The 23,223-nt window shown below is 34.0% G+C and overlaps 1 protein-coding gene across 1 annotated transcript in view; it reads left to right on the top strand.

The window, feature by feature from the left end:
* SLC9C1 (solute carrier family 9 member C1) overlaps positions 1-23,223 on the top strand; it is a 77,536-nt gene that overhangs the window by 4,384 nt on the left and 49,929 nt on the right. The window contains exons 3-9 of the mRNA XM_051991204.1: positions 118-246; positions 8,481-8,646; positions 9,339-9,467; positions 17,826-17,987; positions 19,978-20,077; positions 21,336-21,479; positions 22,566-22,740. Coding sequence (XP_051847164.1) covers positions 118-246; positions 8,481-8,646; positions 9,339-9,467; positions 17,826-17,987; positions 19,978-20,077; positions 21,336-21,479; positions 22,566-22,740 — 1,005 coding nt within the window. The remainder of the gene's footprint in view (positions 1-117; positions 247-8,480; positions 8,647-9,338; positions 9,468-17,825; positions 17,988-19,977; positions 20,078-21,335; positions 21,480-22,565; positions 22,741-23,223) is intronic.

Genomic DNA, 23,223 nt, shown 5'->3' with positions numbered 1-23,223 from the left:
AGCTGGTTTTATGGACAGTATGCACTTTTATACAAATATTATCATTAATAGCTCTAATATGTGAAGTTGGTATTTGTTTGTGATGTAGAAATACTATACTTCCATTCATGTTCCCAGGTACAAGAATATACAGAGTTGGTACAATGGATGGATCCTGTCATATTTATTAATTTGTTTACTCCAGTAATCATATTTTCAGTTTCATTTGATACAGATTTTTATATGCTTCAAAAACTATTTTGGCAGGTAAGCAATGTGATTTTCTCTTCTGTAACATAATTTATTGACTATTGGATGCATGTTAGGGGATGGTCAGAGTATATAAAATGTTTGGTTCCAGAAGTCAGGCTCAAATTCAGTTAAGATTTTTTTTTTTAATGAATTTCTTTTCTTCTTCTTCTTCTTCTTCTTCTTCTTCTTCTTCTTCTTCTTCTTCTTCTTCTTCTTCTTCTTCTTCTTCTTCTTCTTCTTCTTCTTCTTCTTCTTCTTCTTCTTCTTCTTCTTCTTCTTCTTCTTCTTCTTTTTAGGTTCAAAGCTAGGAAGGAGCTACTTTTAGGAGCATAAAAATTATTAAAGAAATCATTCAATTGTTAGTCCCAATTTTTGATTAAATCCCTCTATTAAGTAACAATTATGGACTTGTGCTTAACCCTTAACACAGTGCTTAACCCTTGAAAATACAAAGATAAAACATCTCTTTCCTTCATAAGGTTTACATTCTATTGAGGAAAACTAGTATTAATTAATACAAATCATGTATGCAATTTAAAAAAATTTAGACTAAGAGGAGGAGCTAATGTCAATAAGAACTCCTTAGAAGAGGCAACATTTGACATATGTATACCCTCTGTCAAATTGCTTGCTTTCTCAATGCCAGGGGCAGGAGGCAGAGGTAAGGAAGAGAGAAAATTTGAAACTCAAAATTTGAAAAGAATATTAAAATTGTTGTTTACTTGTGGTTGGAAAAACAGGATTTCAAATAGAAAAAGAAAAAGACAAAAGAAATAAAAAGATGAAAAAATAGAGGTAGCATTTGAGCTCGCCTTTGAAGGAAACTATAAGTTCTAAGAACAGGCAGAGGTGAGAAGAGAGTGTTATCCATTAATCTGACCCAGTTTTAGAGCTAGAGTGTGCTGCACTTGGAGTTAACTTGAGTTTGCATCCTGCCTCTAATACATGCTAGCTGTGTGAAGGTAACTATTTGACAAGTCACTTACCCTCTTTCAGCTTTGTTTTCCTCCTCAGTAAAAAGAGGATAAAAGATAACATCTACTTCATAGGCTTGTTGTGAGGATCAAAGGAGATAATATAAACAGAGTTTCTCAAAAATTTGAAAGTTTTATAGAAATGGTATTATCAATAGCCTCTTTTTTCTGCAATCCTTCCTTAGATAATATTTTCAGTTGCCTGAATATCTACAAAATTAGGGGAAAGCTAAATTAACCTGTACTTACATAAAACCACCATCTCAAATATTTTGGATAAACTGAGACTTTTAGTGTTTACAAATACAACAGAAGCAGTAAGCTTCTGAAAAAAAGAAAATTTTTGTAAATAAGTAGTAGGATCATGTAAAAAGCCATGGAAATATGAAAGTTAATGGTTACGTGCTTAACATTAATATATAGACATAGGGTGACTAATCTGGTGTCCTTGTGGAGAGTAGAATGGGCCAGCAGCTAAAGACCTTCTTGTCTATCATTTACCATAAATTCAATTCAGAATGTAATCCTTTTTGTCACTATCCTTTACTCTTTCTCCTTCTTTTCTTTCATAACAGAAGGTAAAGTATTAAGCAACTTCATTCTTATAAAAATTAGTTTGCCTTTTTAGCTTTGTCTTCAAGTCCATGAGAGCCATTTCCTTGATATTTTATAGTGCTCATATCAGTCTAAATTTTAATAAAGTCATAATATCTCAGAGTCCCTAGATATGAATAATTCTTAATATTTGAATAGAGATTTTGCTCTGTAATTGAGATTTTGTGTCTTTCTAACTAATCCCTCCTATCTTCCTCCTTTCCTTTTCCCCAACATTCATCAAATATACAGATAAGCAATATAAGCTTTCATGAGCAACCATAGATTTTTATATGAAAGAAAATCTGGATAAAAGGCTCAACTTAAATTTTTAAAAAGAAGAAAACATTCTATAACAATAGTCAGCTTTTAACACCTATTTATTGGCCTTCCTACTTGTTGGATTTCATCTACAACTGTCCTCAATATTTTTTCATCACTTCTAGATTGTATGTCAACCTCTGCTTTTCCCTCCATTTTCTTTTCACTATTATTTGAGACAACAGCATTTGTAGTCATTTGTCATTTTCCTTTGTAATGTTTTGAAATGAGCTGGAGCATTAAACTGATTGTTCTTACCTTCAATATTTTCTGCTACATGGAAATTTTGAGCATTTATGCCTGAGCTGGTTTCTGGTCTTTTTGGTCCTTTCTGGGAACTTATTTTATACTGATCAAACTTCTCTAAGAAATGGAAAATAGTCAAAAGAGCCAATGCCTTTGCTTTTGGATACTTTAAAAAAAAATGATGGACGGGTTATCATCCTCACTATCCTCATTTTCTTCATTGTCTTCATCTTCCTCCTTGATCTTGTCATTATTGATATCCTCCTCATCATCAATTTTTTTCTTTCTTCCTACTCTTCCTAATCTTCATCTTGTTTCCAGATTATGTCAGAATTGCTGAAATTACACATAATTGTTTTCATATGTATCCCTTGTTCTACTCTGGTATTTGTATCTCTGCACTAATAAATTAAAGATATAATTACAAACAAAAAACTGGTTCAGAAATTACTCCTATGGCCTTAAAAATTTACTCCCTGTCTTTTAGATATATAATTAGTTTTTATTTTTATGGTGTTGATCTTTGTTCTCCTTTCCCAATGCTTTTTGAAATTTGGGTGGGAAGAATTCCTGAAATACAGACATAAAGCTATTGACAAGTCTCCTTTAGTTTTGCGTGTTTCATTTCTTGAATCCAAATTATATCTTCCAACAGAATTTGTGCTTTTCTTCCCTTTACCCAATTTCTTATTGAAGTCATTCAATGTCAAAGTATATAATGAATTGATTTGTGGAATATTATCCAGGTCTTACTAGAATTTCTCAATATCTTCCCTTCATAAATAATATTTTATGATTGTTTGCTTATGCTCAGCTGAGATATAAGAAAATGAGATAAGTAAATGGAATGATAATTTTTTTCTTTAACAAACTAATTAGCTAATTAAATCCTGTTCTGCCCTTTGGGGGTAGGGATGTTTCTTCTATATTTAGAACTATCATGCGATACTCTTTTTCTTGTCTATGATTATTTATTAATCCACCTTTCCCCTCTCTCCCCTTACCCTTAAGTGGGCATCTTCTTTGTAACAAGTAAAGTCAAGCAAAATGAATCAGTAGACTGGCCATATTTCAGAGTATATGCATCTCAATGAATTAAAACTATGCCATGATATGTGATTCATATTCATTATTCATCTTCTGAAGTCATGATTGATCGCTGCTTTAGTCAAAGAGTTTCATTATATTTATCTGTTGTATTTCTCTTCTTACTTGTTGGATTAATCCTGAGTCTCCTTTGAAGATTCATCTTTCCTATTCTAACCCCATTTCGTGAGTGTATTCCAGGCTCTATCTTGGACCCTATCTTCTTCTCTCATTACCATTTCTCTTGGGAATCTCTATAAATGTGGCTCTCAGCTCTATACATTAGTCACTTCTTTTTTGAATTTCAGTTACAAATCTCCCTCTGTCTTCTTGAATACTTTACCTAGATGCTTCATAGACAGTCTAAATTCATAATTCTTCAAACAGAATATAACTTTTCCTCAAACAACTCCTCTTTTCAATTTACTTATTTGTGTCCCTTTTCAGTCTCCCAGATTATTTAATTGATCCTGGGAAATACGTACCATGTGGATATGAAGTAGAGGCAACTCTTCTTATGCTGATGTTAGTAAGCTGCTTTTCCCCCTCTCCAACCTTGATGTGATGTCTTGGATTTTTAACTTCAGTCAGATGGCATGGAGTCAGATAGCATGGAAAGGAAAGTAGAAACCTTATCAAAAGTTCCTAATTCTCTCCTACAAGTTAATTCATCCAGATCCCTGTTGAATTTCCTATCAACTGAAAAGCATTGAAGGTATCAAGGATTTGAAGGATTAGTTTGTACTTTTAAAGTCTTATTATCCAATTCAGTATAATCACTTATTGTTTTGTGTTTGACTTTCTTTGTTTTTAAATCAGTCAATCAACAAGCAATTATGAAGTGCCTACTACCAGAAACTAGGGGAGAAAATAAAAATGAAACAGTTATGTTCACCAAAGAGCTTACATTTTATTTGGAGAGACAAATTATCTGCCTACATATCTATCTACCTATCCATCCATCATCTATCTATATATTTATCTATTTGCTTCTGTCCGTTTTCATACTACTGTGTTAGAGTCAAGTTAATGGATTCAGTTGTGACTGATCAGACCAATACAAGCTCAGAATATTCTGTCATAGGTCAGACACAAATAGTTCTTATGAAGATGTGGATTTGATTCTCTAACTTCATGCATTTTGTGTCTTCTTTTGAGCTAATTAAATTCTGATTTGTTCGTAGTGTACAGCACCTTCTTAGATGAGGGCATACCATGGGAGTAGTCTTATGCCAATGTCTCACATTTCTCATAATCAGTTCTAAAATTCTTAAATTCTTTTTTTTGTTTGTTTTTTTGCTGAGGCAACTGGGGTTAAATGATTTGCCCAGAGTCATAGAGCTAGGAAGTGTTAAGTGTCTGAGGTCAGATTTGAACTCAGGTCTTCCTGACTTCAGGGTTGGTGCTCTATCCACTGCACCAACTAGTTGCTCCAATTCTAAAAATTTTTTTAAGAGAGACTTTGAGAGTGTCCTTGTATTTCTTTTTCTGACCATCTTGTGAGTGCTTTTCCTGTGTGAGTTCTCTATAAAATAGTGTTTTTGGCTAGTGTACCTTTGGCATTTGAACAGTGTGGCCAACTCAACAAAGTTGCACTCTCTGTAGTAGAGTTTGAATTCTTGGCAGAATAAGTTTGAAAAAGAACCTCAGTGTCTGGTATCTTGTCCTGCCAAGTGCTCTTCAAAATCTTAAGGCAATTCAAATAAAAGCAATGCTGGTATACTAACAATGAGCTCTGCACAAGAGCTCTGCAGACCTTCAGTTTGTTTGTCTAATACTTCTCCTCTCCCACACTTTCCTTTAGAGCTTCCCAAACACTGAACTAGTTCTGGCAATGTGTGGGTGGCAATCTCATCCCTGGACAGTGGACATCCCTGGAAAGTATACTACCAGTCAGATCAATAAACTTATCCACAGCGTTCACAACTTCTCCACTTGCTTGTAATCCATATATGGATGGTGACGTCCTACCTGATGGATTTATTTTCTTGGTGTTAATTGTTAGGTCAAAATTAGCACAAGCAACAATCAATCCATACCTTGTTACATCTCAGCTTCTAACATCTACCTATTTATGTTGATGGAGATCTCTAAATAGATATTACTTATTTTGTTCAAGTCTTCAGAACTCTATGGATGGCTACACCAGGCTGTTTTATATGCTCCACTATTTCTCAGAGTCTCTCCAAACTCACTATCTATTCATCTCAGGTGCTGTCATTCCTTTCTCCTTCTACCTTTAATCTTTTGCATCCTCAAGGTCTTTTACAATCAATCCGATAGTCTAGTTATGTTGTCAAAGCATTTAAACTTCAGCTTTGATATTTGTTCTTCCAATGAATAGTCCAAATTAATTGCTTTAAGTATTGATTGATGTGATCTCTTTGCTATCCAAGGGAATCTCAAAAGTCTTTTCTATCATTGCAGTTTACAAACATTCTTTTTTCAGTGCTCAGTTTTTCCTCACAGTCCAATTCTTATCATCATGTATTGCTATTGGAAAAACCATAACTTTGACTGTATGGACCTTTGTTGGCAAGGTGATATCTCTGCTTTTTTGTATAGTGTTCAGATTTGCTTCCAAAGAGCAAGCATCTTTTAATTTCATGACTAAAATTACCTTCCATATTGATCTCTCAGTCAAAGTATATAAAATCTGATACTGTTTCCACTTCTTCTTCTATTTGTCAGGAGATAATGAGGTCAGTTGCTTCATTTTTTTCCCCTTGTTTGTTTTTTTTAATTATTACGTTTCAAACCAATTAGTCTGCTTTTTAAAATCCCTATCAAAAGATTTCTTAAATCTTCTTCACTTTCTACTTTTAAAATTGTATCATCTACATATCTAAGATAGTTGATATTTCTCCAGCAACTTTAATTCTAGCTTTGGATTCATCTAGCCTGGCATTTCTCATGATATACTCTGCATATAAATAAGGTGACAACACATAACCTGATAGTACTCCTTTCCTCATCTTAAACCAATCAATAGTTCCATTGGTTCTAACTCTTGCTTTGTGGTCTGTTACTGACTTTCAATGACCCTAGAGAAATTAGTGATGCTAACAACTTTGCTTATTTCTGCCTCACTTAAATCCAATTTATGTGCAAAGTCAAGACATTACTCTCATTATGTCACTGATTTTCTTCAAGAATGAAGGCTGAACAGGAACAACAAGAAATTTCTCAGGAAACAAGCAAGATAATCTCATATTACTGTCTTTTTTGAGGATTTACCATATTTTGTTGTGATTCACATTCAAAGGCCTTAGTATTATTGATGAAGCAGAAGTAGATGTTTTTCTAAAACTCCCTTACTTTCCCCCCAACCTAGCAAATGTTGACAATTTGGTCTCCAGGTCCTCTGTCTTTTCAAAATCAAATCTGCATTTCTGGTCATCTTGGTTCACATATTGCTGAGGTCTAAATTGCAGAATCTTTGTTCTAAGTTCTTTTTTCTTAAAACAAAAATCTTGCCTATAAAAATGTAAATACTCCATCTACAAATACCTGTCATGTGCAAGGGGAAAAGCAGCCCAGGGAAAACATGGTGAAGGTCTGAGGCTATGAAGACTGAGAATATTTGGATCTCAGCTCTAATTTTCTTTTGCCATCTTGAATGGACATAAAGCCCCTTTGTCCTTAAATTGCCATAAAAATATCAGTTATCTCATATGCTATTTCTTTCTTTGTCTTTATACTTTGTCTTTTCGCTCCCTTTCTCTTAATATGATGTTTATATCCTTGTAAACATTAAATGTCATCTTTATGTACTTAATGCTTCTTTACTAGAAAAATAATAAATACATTTACTTTCTCACTTAAAAATAATTGTTTTTCCTCTTTGTAATTCTCTTGACATTGCTTAGGGTCTTAGAATCTGATTCACTGAAGACCTTTCTAAGACACTTACTAGCAGTGTGATTCTGGGCAAATCACTAAACCCTGTTTGTTTCAGTTTCTCAACTGTACAATGAGTTGGAGAAGGAAATGGCACTCATCCCTGCCAGAAAAAAACACACATGGTGTCACAGAGAATTGGGCACAACTGAAAATGACTAAATCCTACCACCATCAGAGGGCTTCAGGAAATATGATCCTAGACTTGAATGCATATGAATTGTTGCTTGTCCTTCCTTCTCAAAAAAGATCATGATATCAGGGAACTGATCCCAAGATAAGCAAGTGAATTGGACTTAAGGGAAGGAGGGCTGTGAGCCATTTGGATTCAGTGGCAAGATATAGATCAGGAGGACAGGAGATGGCCCTGAATGCAATGGGAGACCTTGGAATTTTTAAGCTAAGGTCTCCAACAGGTCTCAGTTTGATTGAGGCTGCCCCCATTCAGGGATTAAGGCTGGTAGCAACTAAGGTAAAGAATCTCCTTTTTCACCTAGTATCTCTCCCCCAACCCCCCCCCCCCCTTCCCCTCCCCACCCGCCAAAAAAAAAAAAAATCTAAATAAATCTGGGAGGGGAAGATTCTCTGTGTTTCTGGCCAAAGAAGAAATGATTGCTATTTATATTCAAGGTGAGTCAATCAGGACCCAAACAATGACCAAATGGGGCTTGACCTAGGACCTACTGGTGACCAATGAGAATCAGTTTGGTTTTGCTCAGTAATTTTTTGCATGTAAATTACTAAATGCTACTGGATTAGTGAGGTCTCCTTTGAAGAACATAATCCTACTTCTCTCAATCACACATAGACACGCACACACACATGCTTTGGGGAATGTGAAACTTTGATTTCCTAGAGAATTCCCAATGAGAAAATTCACTCTTAAGAATGCTAATAGGTCTCTGCTCAATAACTTGGAGTCTTAGTGTTACCAAAGAGCACTGAAAAGTTAAATGATTATTTAGGATCACGTAGCCAATATGTGACAGAGGCAGGATTGAAGTCGTCTTCCAGACACAGGCTAGTTCTCCATGCTTATTCTGCTTTCTGTGTATCTACTTTTATAAGAGTGAAATGTAAGACAATACAGGTGATCTGGTTTCTTTGTCTTTTGAAATGTCTCCACAGATAATCATTCTTACAGTCCCTGGCTTTTTCCTGAATTATGCCTTAGTTGACTGGTATCTGACATCTGTGAATAAATTAGTTTTGGAAAGTAGTCCACGAGTATTATTTGCAATCATGCTTGTTTGTACAGATCCCATGCTGACTACAAGTGCTATAAGGAATATTGGTAGGTCACTTTTTTCTCCTTTCTTTCCTGTTTAGATTCTTCCTGGGTATATTTAAATTTCCTTGGCTACTGATATTCTGTGCTGGGTGGAGTAATTTTTCAGTGAATATGGGGATAGGGAGGGAAAGGAAGGCATTGTTTTTGCTTGGATGGATTATAATTTTGGGGTAGAGCTGAAGGCTTAAATTATTCTAAAAATGCCCTTGGACTAAAGAGATTAATTTCCAAAAATCCTCTGTTGAGCAAATCCTTGTAGTATATGTGCTGCCGAAGCATGCACTGAACACATCCTAATAAACAACCATTTTAATAATAATAATAATTGTTTCATTTCTGTATATTGCTTCTTGGTTTACAAAGCACTCTATATTATATGAGCCTCACTACAATTCTGTAAAGCAGGCAGAGCAAAGCTATTTATTTCTGTTTTGTAAGCAAGGAATCTAAGTGTCAGAAAAAATAAGAGATTAGTACAGAGTCATTTATTCAGTGGCAAGCACAGGATTCAAATTTAGGACTCTTAGTTTGACCAATTTCTCTTGAAATGATTTTTTTGTTAAGATGCATCAGGGAGGCTATGAAGCAAACAAAAATAATGTGCCATAAAATTGGTAGTCAGATTGAGGGTTACTGATAAATATGCATTTCTTCACTTCATACCACTTTAAAAATCAACTTCTTTTTTTCCCCAGGTCTTTCAAAGGGCCTTACACATTTAATTACAGGAGAATGCATGTTGATGGCTGCTTTAGCTGAAAATACCTTCAGGATCACTTTATACATTGCTAATTTTCATCATAAGACCATAGCTACACAATTAAGTAACGTATTATTTTTTCATTTCTTTCCTCCTACTTCTAGGCTTGAAACTTAGGTGTCATCCTTAACTCCCCATTATCTTCCTTTTCCCTTCTCCTCCCCTCTGCCATATTCTATCTATTGCCATGACCTATTGATTTCATTTCTGCAATGTTTCTTGAAAACTCTCTGTGACTCCAAAATTTCGGTGCATAGCAAAAAGGACACTAAAAAGTTTCAATTTAATAGGAAAACTGGTCATCTCTAAGAAACTGAATATAAAACTAATTTCCAGTCACAGACTCCTCTGTTTAGTTTTGAGGGAGTATTTATACAATTGAAGAGATCACAGAAAATAAAATGAGGAAATAACATGCATTGATTGGTTAATTCCTAAAGAGGGAACTCTTATAGTCCTCTAAGGGAAATATCCATCAATTATAACCATTTTGTCAACAGACCTTTAACAGATCATGAGATCTTCCACAGGTTATCAACTCCAGGTTATCTCAGCAGGGGTTATTTGGAATTTGGCTATTTCATTCTGGGGGGCTTTCACTTTGAGGATCTTTTGTGGGTTGTGATTAGTATTTCTTTTTTATTGAATCAGTTTTTTTCTTTTTTGATAGTTTTTCTTGATAATTGCTTGAAATATGACATCTAGAGTCTTTTTTTTTTTAATTCATGACTTTCAGATAGTCTGATAATTTTAAAATTATCTCTCCTTAATCTATTTTCAGGTTAGTTGCATTTCGGAAAAGAAATTCCCCATTTTCTTCTACTTTTTTCATTGTTTTGATTCTTGTTTCTTGTTTCTTGATGTCTCATAGCATTATTAGTTTCCACTTGCCCAACTCTAGTTTTTAAGGAATTATTTTCCTAAAGAAAAGAACTTCAGAAAATTTTGTGCCTCTTTTACTCTTAGACCAATTTTGTTTTTAAAGTGTTATTTTCTTCAGTCATTTTTTTTTGTGTATCTTTTGTCAAGCTGTTAATTCTCTTTTCACAATTTTCTTGCATCACTCTCATTTATTTTTCCAATTATTCTTCTACCACTCTTGTCTCTTTCCTTAAACCATCCAAGAATTCTTGTTGGGTAATTTCTGGGGATGGAACCAAGATGGCAGAGAGGACACATGTTTCTTTCTAATCTTATCCTACCACCCTCAGGCCAGTTAGTAAATCTAGACTCTGAATTAGCTCTGGACCAGCAGAATCCATGAATATTGGGAGTGCAACAAATTACTAACAGAAGATAATTTCAAAGATTGCCAGAAAAGGTCTGTTTCAATTGGAAATGGAGGGAGACAAGCCAAGTGCAAGCAGGCCTGAACATTGATGCTGAGCACAGCGCAGAATCCTGAAGTGGTACAGACTCTGCAGGGTGAAGAAACATACTCCTCAAGAATAATCTACAGGATTCTACCACAGTATTGGCCACTTTGCCCTGGTTGAAAGCTAGTAGATCACCAGAGAAGTGAGAAAACATCCAACACAAACACAAAAAATCAATAGTGAACCCCAAAAGGTTGGAATCTCAAGGGACCTGGCCATGTCCACTCAGCATCAGGAGTGAATCAGCATTGACTCAGTGCAGCTGTGGCTGCTCATAGAAGAAATTCCTGCTTGTTAAGGAAGCTTAGAAAACCTCTCCTGCCCTAAAAGCAGACCTTAACTTTTTTTATAAAATGAGTAAAAAAAATAAAGTAACTCTGATGATAGACAGTTTTTATGGTGAAAGAGAAGAACAAATTTCAAACCCTGATGAGACTAAAAGCAGATCACCTCCAGATGAAGCCCCAAAAGGTGATATAACCTGATCCCCCTCACACAAGGCTCTTCTGGAAGAAATTTTAAAATATCTTTAAAAACAACTAGAAGAAAAATGAGGAAAGAAAATGAAAACTTTGCAAGAAGGTTTGGAAAAAAACATATAACTCATTAAAAGATAGATTTGATAAAATGGAAAAAGAAAACAACTCCCAGAAAAACAGAATTTTTGAAATGGAAACTATTCCATAGAACATAACAACTCATTTAAAAATTCAATTGGACAAATAGAAAAAGAAGTTTAAAAAAAAAGTAAATGAAGAAAATAATTCACTAAAATTCAGAACTGAACAAATGGAAATAAATGACTCAACAAGACAAGAATCAGTCAAGCAAAACCAAAAATAATGAAAAAAAAGTAGAAAAAATTGTAAAATATATACTGAGAAACAACTGAGAAAACAACTGACCTGGAAAATAGATCTAGGAGACAACCTAAGGATTATTGGACTCCCTGAAAATTATGATTAAAAAAAAAAAAAGAGCCTAAACACTATTTTTCAGGAAATCATCAAAGAGAACTGCCTGGATATCATAGAATCAGAAGGTAAAATAACCATTGAAAGAATTCACCAAATACCTCCTGAAAGAGACCCCAAAAGTAAAACCCCAAGGAATATCATGTCTAAATTTCAGAACTATTGGACCAAGCTAAAAATATTACAAGCAACCAGAAAGAAACAATTCAAATATTGAGGACCTAGCAACTTCCACTTTAAAGAATCAAGGGGCCTAAAATCTGATACTCTGAAAGTCAAAGGAACTTGGAATGCAACCAAGAATAAATTGCCCTGCTAAACTGAGGATTTTCTTTCAAGGAAGAAGATGAACGTTCAAGGAAACAGGTGAATTCCATTTATTGCTGAAGAAAAGACCAAAGCTAAACAAAAAAATTTGACTTCCAAATATAGAACTCAAGAGCAGCATAAAAAGGTAAAAAGAAAAACACTCTTGAGAAAGGTATTCCTGTTATGGGTATACATAGAATGTGCATATATAATCTGATTTTACTGTTATAACATAAAAAAGAAACTAGAGGTAGAAAGGGGAATGTACTGGAAAAAAGGGGAAAATGGTGGTAAAATGAGGGAAATTACATCTCAAGAAGAGGCATAGATAACATATTATAACTGAGGGAAAAAAAGGAAGGGGGATGAACATTGTGTGAATATTACTCTCATCAGATTTGGCTCAAAGAGAAAATATTAGAAATAATTGGTCCCACTGAGAAACTTCTCTCATTTTATAGAAAAGTGGGAAGGGAAAGGGGAAAAGGGAAAGGATAGATTAAATAGAAGGAAAAGAGAAATGGTAGGGGAAAGGTATAAGAAAGGGGGAGGGACTCAAAAGGGGGAAGGCTGCTTGAGGCATGTAGTGCTTACAAGTAATATTGAGGAGGAGGGAAAGGGTAAAAGGAAAGAGAAAAGTATAATTTGGGGTTAATAAGATGCCAGGAAATACAGAATTAGTAGTTTTAACCATAAATGTGAATGGGGTGATCTCTCCCTTAAAGCAGAAGCAGGTAGCAAACTGAATGAAAAGCCAGTCCTACAATATGTTGTTTACAAGAAACACATTTAAAGCAGAGCAATACATACAGAGTAAAGGTAAAAGGCTGGAGCAGAATCTATTATGCTTCAGGAGAAGAAAAAAAAAAGGCAGGGGTAAGCCATCCTAATCTCAGATCAAGCAAAAGCAAAAATTGATCTAATTAAAAGAGATAAGGAAGGAAACTATATCTTGCTAAAGGGTAACATAGATAATGATGCAATATCAATACTCAATATATATGCATCAAATGGTATAGCATCTAAATTCCTAAAGGAAAAGTTAAGAGAATTGTAAGAAGAAATAGACAGCAAAACTGTAATAGTGGGAGATCGCAATCTTGCACCATCAGAATTAGATAAATCAAACAACAAAACAAATAAGAAAGAAGTTAAAGAGGTAAATAGATTAGAGAAGTTAGATATGATAGATCTTGGGAGAACTGAATGGTGACAGAAAGAAGTACACTTTCTTCTCAGCAGTTCATGGAACCTATACAAAAAATGACCATATGTTAGGACATAAAGACCTCAAAATTAAATGCAGAAAAGCAGAAATAGTAAATGCATTCTTTTCAGATCACAATGCAATAAAAACTACATTCAACAAAAAGTTAGAGGTAAATAGACCAAAAAGTAATTAGAAACTAAATAATCTCATCCTAAAGAATGAATGGGTGAAACAGTTAACCATAGACACAATAATTTCATCCAAGAGAATGACAACAATGACACAACATACCAAAATTTGTGGGATGCAGCCAAAGTGGTAATAAAGGGAAATTTTATATCTCTAGAGGCTTACTTGCATAAAATATAGAAAGAGAAGATCAATGAACTGGGCTTGCAACTAAAAAAGCCAGAAAAAGAGCAAATTTAAAAAACCCATTCAAACACTAAATTTAAAATTCTAAAAATAAAAGGAGAGATTTAAAAATTGAAAGTAAAAAACTATTGAATTAATAAATAAAACTAAGAGTTGGTTCTATTAAAAAAACAAAATAGGTAAACTCTTGGTAAATTTGATTAGAAAAAAAAAGGAAAATTAAATTGTTAGTTTCAAAAATAAACAGGGAAAACTTGCCACTAATGAAGAAGAAATTAGAGCAATAATTAGGAGTTAGTTTGCTCAACTTTATGCCAATAAACTTGACAACCTAAGTAAAATGGAGGAATCTCTACAACAATATAGATTTCCCAGATTAACAGATGAGGAAATAAATTACTTAAATAGTTCCATTTTAGAAAAAGAAATAGAACAAGCTTTTAATCAACTGCCAAAAAAACAAAACAACAACCAAAAAAACCCTCCAGAACCAGATGGATTTACATGTGAATTCTACCGAACACTTAAAGAACAATTAACTCCAATACTATATAAACTATTCAAAAAATAGGGAATGAAGGACTCCTACCAAATTACTTCTATGACCCAGGTATGGTGCTCATACCTAAACCAGGTAGGACAAAAACAGAGAAAGAAAATTATAGACCTATCTCCCTAATGAATAGTGATGCAAAAATCTTAAATAAAATTTTAGGAAAGAGATTACAGAAAATCATCTCTAGGATAATGCACCACCACCAAGTGGGATTTATACCAGGAATGCAGGACTGTTCAATATTAGGAAAACTATTTTCATAATTGTCTATATCAGTAAACAAATTAACAACAATTATATGATTATCTCAATTGATACAGAAAAAGCATTTGATAGAATCCAACACCCCTTCCTATTAAAAACATTAGTGAGTACAGGAATAAGTGGACTTTTCCTTAAAACAATCAGTAGCATCTATTTAAAACCATCACCAAACATCATATGTAATGAGAATAAACTGGAACCATTCCCAATAAGATCAGGGTTGAAACAAGGTGCCAACTATCACCATTACTATTCAATATTGATTTAGAAATACTAGCTTTGGCGATGAGAAGAAAAATAAATTAAAAAAAATTAGAGTAGGTAATGAGGAAACCAAATTATCACTCTTTGCAGATGATATGATACTATACTTAGAGAACCTGAGAGAATCAACTTAAAAACTATTAGAAGTAATCTACAACTTTAGCAACGTTGCAGGATACAAAATAAATCCACATAAATCATCAGCATTTTTACATGTCACTAACAAAATCCAAAAGTAAGAGATATAAATAGAAATTCCATTTAAAATAACTGTCAATAGGATAAAATACTTGGGAATCTCAAAAGTACAAAACATTTTTCACACAACATCAGATCTAAACAATTGGAAAAATATCAAGTGCTCTTGGGTAGGTTGAATGAATATAATAAAGATGACAATTCTACCTAAACTAATCTATTTAGTGCTCCACCAATCAAACTCCCAAGTAATTATTTTACTGACTTAGAAAAAATAAAATTCATCTGGAAGAACACAAAGTCAAGAATTTCAAGGGATTTAATGAAAAGAACAGCAAGTAAAGGTAGCCTAGTTGTACCAGATCTAAAACTATATTATAAAGCAGCAGTCATCAAAACCATTTGGTACTGGCTAAGAAATAGAGATGTTGATCAGTGATGTAAAGTCTAGGCTAGCTCCCTGGAGGCCTCGGGATCAGCCAGAGTCAGGATAGTCAAAAGTCCTTGGTCTTTAGGAGGAGAAGTGAAGAAGACAAACTGTCACAAAATTCACCACCAACTTTCTCCTCCACATCCTGCTTCAAAGTGAGTCTCCCTTGTCTAACCCCACCCTCTAATCTTTGCCTATAATTATCTGTATATACCAAACATTGAGCCAATGCAGAACAGTGAGAAAGGCCATTTTTCCAAACATACGTTAATAGAGTCATTGTCGAATAGGTAATTAGCCTTAAGTGCTTGGTTGTCGGATTCAAGCATACCATTTAAGTGTTTCAGCCCTTTACAAGTGTATAGATTAAGTTCACAGAACAAAAATCGTAAATGACTATAGCAATCTAGTATTTGACAGACCCAAAGACCCCAGCTTTTGGGATAAGAATTCACTATTTGACAAAAATTGCTGGGAAAATTGGAAACTAGTATGGCACAAACTAGTCATTGACCCATACCTAATACCATATACCAAGATAAGGTCAAAATGGGTTTATGATCTAAACATAAAGAATGATATTATAAACAAATTAGGAGAATATAGGATAGTTTACCTCTCAGATCTGTGGAGGAGGAAGGAATTTGTGACCAAAGAACTAAAGATCATTATTGATCACAAAATAGGTAATTTCGATTATATTAAGTTAAAAAGCTTTTGTACAAACAAAACTAATGCAGACAAGATTAGAAGGGAAGCAATAAACTGGCAAAACATATTTACCCATTCAAAGGTTCTGATATAGGCCTCATTTCTAAAATATATAGAGAATTGACTCAAATTTATAATAGTTCAAGCCATTTTCCAATTGATAAATGGTCAAAGGAAATAAACAATTTTCAGATGAAGAAATTGAAACTATTTGGGTCATATGAAAAGGTGCTCCAAATCACTATTGATCAGAGAAATGCAAATTAAGACAACTCAAATACTACTACATACCTGTCAGATTGGCTAAGATGACAGGAAATGATAATGATTTGAAGGGGATGTGGGAAAACTGGGACACTAATAACATTGTTGGTAGAATTGTGAACGAATCCAACAATTCTGGAGAGCAATTTAGAACTATGCTCAAAAAGTTATCAAACTGTGCATACCCTTTAAGCCAGCAGTGTTTCTAGTGGGGTTATATCCCAAAGAGATCTTAAAGGAGGGAAAGGAACTCACATGTGCAAAAATGTTTGTGGCACCTTTTTTATAGTGGCAAGAAACTGGAAACTGAGTGGATGCCCATCAGTTGGAGAATGGCTGAATAAGTTATGGTATATGAATATTATGGAATATTATTGCTCTATAAGAAATAATCAGTAGGATGATATCAGAGAAGCCTGGGGAGACATACATGAATTGATGCTAAGTGAAATAAGCAGAACTAAGAGATCATTATACACAGCAGCAACAAGACTATACAACTATCAATTCTGATGGATGTGGTTCTCTTCAACAATGAGATAATTCAAAGCAGTGCCACTTGTTCAGTGATGAATAGAGCCATCTACACCAGAGGACCATGGGAACTGAGTGTGAACCACAACATGGCATTCTCACTCTCTCTGTTGTTGTTTGCTTGCATTTTCTTTTCTTTCTCAGATTTTTTTTCTTCTTGATCTGATTTTTCTTGTGCAGCAAGATAACTGTATAAATATGTTTACATATATTGGATTTAATATGTATTTTAACATATAACATGTATTTGGACTACCTGCCAGCTAGGCAAAGGGGTGGGGGGGAAAAGGGGAAAATTTGAAACAAAAGATTTTGCAAGGGTCAATATGGAAAGATTATCTATGCATATATTTTGTAAATAAAAAGCTTTAATAATTAAAAAAAAAAAAGAATTCTTGTTGGGCTTATATCCAGTTAGCACTTTTCTTTGACAATTTGGTTGTACCTGTTTGCACGTTATAGTTATTCTGAGTTTATGTCCTCATCTTCTATGCCATTGTAGTACCATTTAATGGTCAATTGTTTTTGCTATTGTTGTTAGCTCATTTTTCTGGCCCTACTTATTGTCTTTGAACTTTTTGTTAAAGTTGGGTTCTATTCACCTTGCCAAGTAGATGCTCTCTTCCAGACGGTTTTGCAACTGTTTTTTCTGAGCTAGTTCTAAGGGTCTGCAATGCTTTCAAGGTGATGTGATCCAGAGAGTACCTGTTCTCCTGATCTGCCCTCTGCTCTTTACCCTGGAAGTGCCCCTGCTTCCTTGTAAGAACAAGTGCTAGGGCTTTTCAGGGCCTTGGAATTGATACTAGGCTCTTGTTCCTTTTTGTCTTTCTCTTCCTTTTCTTCGAAGCTCCTTTTTTTCTTTATCCTTTTCCTCTTCTTTCTTCTTCTTGTCCTCCTCCTCCTTCTTTGGGAACAGATATTTAAACTGTCTTATTTCCCTATTCCAATTTTCTGCAGGTCTTGTAATTGCGCAAGAAATTTTAAAAAAATTTTTTGGAAGTATAGTTTTTGGATTTATAAACTTCAAAATCTTAGAGTTTGGGCTCGGGAATATATTTAATGATGATGTCAGTGAAGGAATGCTTAGTTTTTCATTAGTATACATCAACTTTTATGTGGGTAAGTAAAGAACTTATTCATTAATTCTTTATTTTGTTAGACTGTGGGCTTTATGAGGGAAGGAACCATGTCTTGTCTAAACTTTGCTAGTCTCTCAGCATTTTGGTCCTTGCTCTGCACATAGTAGGCATATTATAGTTGTCCAATAAGATTTGTTTTGATTGAATTTTTCAGAAACAATGCTCATCTCCCAGGGAAGCTAAGTGATGCAGTGGATAGACTACTCAAACTGGAATCAGGAAGACTTGAGTTCAAATCCAGCTTCAGATACTTACTAATTGTGCTACCCTAGATAGATCACTTAACTTCTGTCTGCCTCAATTTCTTCAAATGTAAAATGAGGATAATAATAGCATTGATTTCCTGAGATTGTTTGAAATTCTATTTTAGTAGCAGAGTTGATCATAAGTGACTATGGCTTGCCATTGGGTTGGACCCACATTACCCACTACAAATGTAGCATGCATTTGAAAATCCTGGTGTAACCCGGTGCCTTGGAGAATTTCTTTCCTGTACCCTCATAACCACTGCACTATCTATCTGAAATTCAAATACAGTCATTCAATAACCATTTATTAAGCATTTGCTATATGCACATAGTGTACTAAATACTAGGGATACAAAGAAAGGCAAAATCAAAATTCTTCCCCTAAAAAGCTTACATTCTCTTATAAGAAGATTGCCAAACAGCTATGTGCAAAATATATAGGTAGGGTAATTGGGAGGCAATTCCAAAAGAAAAGACACTAGCATTGCAGGATGGAAGGGGAGGAAGGAAATAGAAAAGTTTTCTTGCAAAAAGTGAATTTTAACTGGGATTTGAAGAGAGTCAGAGTAGCCAGAAGACTGAAATGAAAAGGGAGTACGTTCCAAGTATGAGCAGTAGGTAGGCAAAAGGAAAAGGTTTGGAAATGGAGTCTTATTAAATGAGCAACAGAAAGAAGGCTAGCATTGCTAGAATATAGAGTATGTGTAGCTAAGGAAGGTGTGAGAAGACAACAAAGATAGGAAGGAATCAGATTATAAAAGTCTTTAGAAGCTGAACAGAAGACCTTATATTAGATTCTAAAAGTAATACTGAATGGCTTCACTTTATTGAACAGAGGAAGGACACTGTCAGACCTGTACTTAAATTTTTTTTTTTTTTGGCAAGTTTTTAAGTTTATGTTAAAGTTAGATACAAAATTTTTAAAAAAGAAAAGAAAAAAAAATGTCATGTACACAGCAGAACGTGAGAGAGGGTTCAATATAAAGCAATACATTTCCATTAAAAGATTAGGAATAAGAGTGAATAGAAATTGACAGAAATAAAGAAGTTGGGAAAAGGGTAAGATTTAAGTAAAAATGTAATGAATTCTTTTAGAGTCATGTTGAATTTAATGTATCTACAGACTTCCAGTTCTAGATATTTAATAGGTAGATAGTAGTAGTAAGCAATTCCATAAGGTCATTGTACTATCAAGGCATTCCATTTGATTACAATTATCCCTTCCACATTGTGACTTCTCCCATTGCATTTTCAATATTTTGTGAGTTGGCATAAGCAATTAAATTGGAATTGGGGGGGGGGTGTTGTAGAATCTGTGAATAATACTCAAAAGTCAACAATATACACAGAACCTATGACCAAACACTTAACTCAATTTTACAATAAGGTACTACAAATATCCCTTAAAAGAAGAAAAAAAAAGAAAAAAGAAAAAATTCAGAGTTCCCTGGTATGAAGGGAAGGCTAAAAAAGTTTATATGTGTTTTCCAGACTGATTGTGGGACTACTATGCCTCTAATCCCTATGATGTTGAAGTAATAATTGTATTCTGATATAGAAGCAGCTCTACATCATTGTTAATATTAATACACACACACACACACATATGGAGATATACACGGGGAAGAAAGAAAGAGAGAGGGAGAAAAAGAGGAAGAGGGAGAGAGAGAGAGAGAAAATCAATGATACACTAATTTTGCTTTTGTTTGCTTCTTCAAATAGCTGAATGGAGTGGAATGTCTGGAATTATTTCTTTGTTTGTGTCATCTCTTCTTTTAAATTCTACAAGCTTTAAACAAGGAGCTGAGCTATTCCTTCTCAAGTGAGTAGCTGTTATATCTTCATACATTTTCACAAATCTGTAACTCTGAATTATGTAAAAATGATTTGCAAACTACACTTGAGGACCATATCTGGCCCTCCAACTATTTTTGTGAACCTGATAGCTAAAATTGATTTTATATTTTAAACACAAAAAAACCTTTTATTTAAAATATAGAAACAATTCTTAACTAGGAATGGTCCAAAATAGATAGCTGCTGTCTTGATTCAGCCTGGATGATAGCTTGCCAATTCTTGCAAAGTAAAATGTTAAAAGTAAAATGCAAGATCATTATGATTCTGGAGAACTGTCACAGTTTGGAAAAAAGTAATTGCAAGATAGCAGACTTAACTATCAAAGTCTTTAAGTTCATATGTACAAGAAAGACAGTGCCATTTGGCCATATTATTATTATTTGGGGGGGGGGATTTAACATTTTGGCATTTGACAATTAACCAATTGATGAATAAAGTCTCATTGGATATAATTCTAAATAATAGGACTAATATATTAGGATATTTGCTACTGTTTTTATAATTATTTTCTAGATCCATTGTTCTTTTTAGAAACAACTCATTAAGTCAAATCTTTCCTTTTTAATGTTTTTAGAGGATTTATTTTTGTGAATGTTGAATATGTTATATCCCAAGTTATATTCCTGATGAACTGGAAGCAATCTTTATGCCACCATGAAAATGTCTTGGAAAAAGAAATATTTAAGGAAAAGATAAGACTAAGAATATAGGCAAACATTTTCTCATGAAATGGTTTCAGCTCTAGAGTTTTCTTTTAAAGAAATATATGGAAATTTAGTTGCATGTGGTCATCAGAGGCTATTAGTTCCAGAGCAGAATCTGGAATTGGGAAATAATGCAATTTACTTCCCTATAGATTGAAGAAATACCTTAAATCCTTATGCCATCACAAAGTCAATTAGGAATATGGAACTACAACATGGAACATCAAACTCTTGTGTAATAAATACCAGATACAATGGCAAAAGTTTTAGATCTTGCTTTTGTGAGAGTCACACACTAGGAATACCCCACAAGGTAGACTGGTACTTCTGGGATACCTACAGAGGCCACAGTGAATCCAATTTCTATAATGTTTCAGTTCTAATCTGTCCTATACATTAGTATTTACATTTCTTTCAATTTGATCTAGAAACATGTGATACTGATTCAAGTAGCATGTAAATTTTAAACATATTGGAAAAGCCTAAATTTTAAAACATATGTATTTTTTGAAAACACAGATTTTGGAAAAGTATCAGATTTTTTGCTTCTCTGATGATATTTACTTTTGTTGGAATGCTGATTCCTGCACATGTCTACTTACGTGTTTCATTCTCGGATATATATTATGCCGTGCATCTCTACTTTACACTGATTGTCATAAGGTATGAATGATTGACTAATGAGCAATTATAGTTTCATTTCTCTCTAGCATAGTATTCTCATTAGCATGAATAAAGAATCCTCAGAAGTTTTTCTGTATTTTTGAATTCATGATATTAGAAATTAGAATTATGTAAAATATGGCAATTTATTTCAGCCCAATGGAAACATGAATTATGAATTCATCAATCAATTAAACTCTTTTTAAAGACATCTAGGAACAGTGGATAGAATGTCAGGAAGACGTGTATTCCTGAATTTAAATCTGGCCAAAGACACAGAAAGAAAGAAAGAAAGAAGGAGAAAAAGAGAAAGAAAGGCAAGAGAGGGAAAGAAAAAATAAATTCTTATATCACAAAAATAGTGAAGCAAAATAGTTCCATATCAACCACATCAAAAAGATGCTTTCTTTATTCTATTGTCTTTTTTGATATTTGGGCATCTAGGAATTTTAAGCTTTCATTTTAGGCTACTAATTCAATCACCCATTTGAGTCCAAATCATATGGCATTGATTTCTTCTCTTCCCCCCAAAAATCATGTAAAATAAAGGGGTTCCAATGAAGGAACCCTGCTTTCCAGGATACACAGAAGCCAACATTTTGAGAAGTTTACTAGCATTAGTTCTTTGTTTCCTTCTCTATAAAGCAATAGTCTGAACCAGTTGCTTGCTATGATCCAATTTATGTCTGTTCTCCTATGATGTAGGATTCTGTGACCTGCCTTGACCCAGTGACCACAAGTATGGCTCAAGGTCACACATCCCCAAGTCACAAAAAGTAGAATCAAACCACTAAAAACTTTAAAGGTGAATAATCAAGCAAGGTACACTGTGTTTCAAGATCAAGTTTCAAAATCATGGTCAGCTTACCAATTATAACTGATCAATCCTGACTAGGGTTCAGAGACACTATTCAGAGCAGAACTCTGACTTTGCCATTGCCCTGGTTTAATATCATTCAGTAATAACTTCTGGTTCCTAAGAATGGTTTGCTAAATGAGCAGAGCATTTCTCTGAGAGCTGGAAATTCTCATGGAAAACAATGAATCTAACAATTAACAAGAACTGATGTTTCTTAATTCTTTCAGAATTCTGGTCTTTCTAATACTGAGCCCTATTTTGAATCGGTTTGGCTATGGATTTACCTGGCGTTGGGCATTTACAATGGTCTGGAGCGAAATGAGGGGGCTGTTTAACATAAACATGGCTCTTACACTGTCTTATTCGGTTAATAGCATTGGATCAGAAAGGGAAAAGTCTCAGGTAAAGAAAATTGTAGTTTTGGGACTTTTGAAAATTTTTTTCTTTCATTTTATTTCAGTATTTCAAGGATCTATGATTTTATTGCTGTGGGCATTCCTCCAGCAATATCAATTACAATTTTTCTAGTTGGTAGTTGGTTTCATAAGTACTTATTGTGGCCAAGAAATTTTATTTTGAAACCACTTTGAATTCAGTTACTCTAATACTTACTCTACATCACTAGTAAAAGTTGCCAAACTGCCATTAGAATTCTGGTCTAGTGATACCCAGTTTGGAGCTCTTTCTGTGACCTTAATCAAGGTCAGTGAGATGGTAGAGAGAAAAGAACAGTGGACTTGACAAGGCTTGAGATTGAATTCTGTTTTATAATTAATACAGCTTATTACCTTTGTGTTCCTGGAGAAGTCACTTGAATATGTTTTCTTATTTGTAAACTAGAGATAATAATAATAATATTTACCTCCCTGTATTATTGTTAGGATA

The sequence above is a fragment of the Antechinus flavipes genome, chromosome 3 (assembly GCF_016432865.1).
Source record: "Antechinus flavipes isolate AdamAnt ecotype Samford, QLD, Australia chromosome 3, AdamAnt_v2, whole genome shotgun sequence".
Classification (NCBI taxonomy): Eukaryota; Metazoa; Chordata; class Mammalia; order Dasyuromorphia; family Dasyuridae; genus Antechinus; species Antechinus flavipes.
Note: the sequence above shows the minus strand (reverse complement) of the source record. Positions and strands in the feature narration are given on the sequence as shown.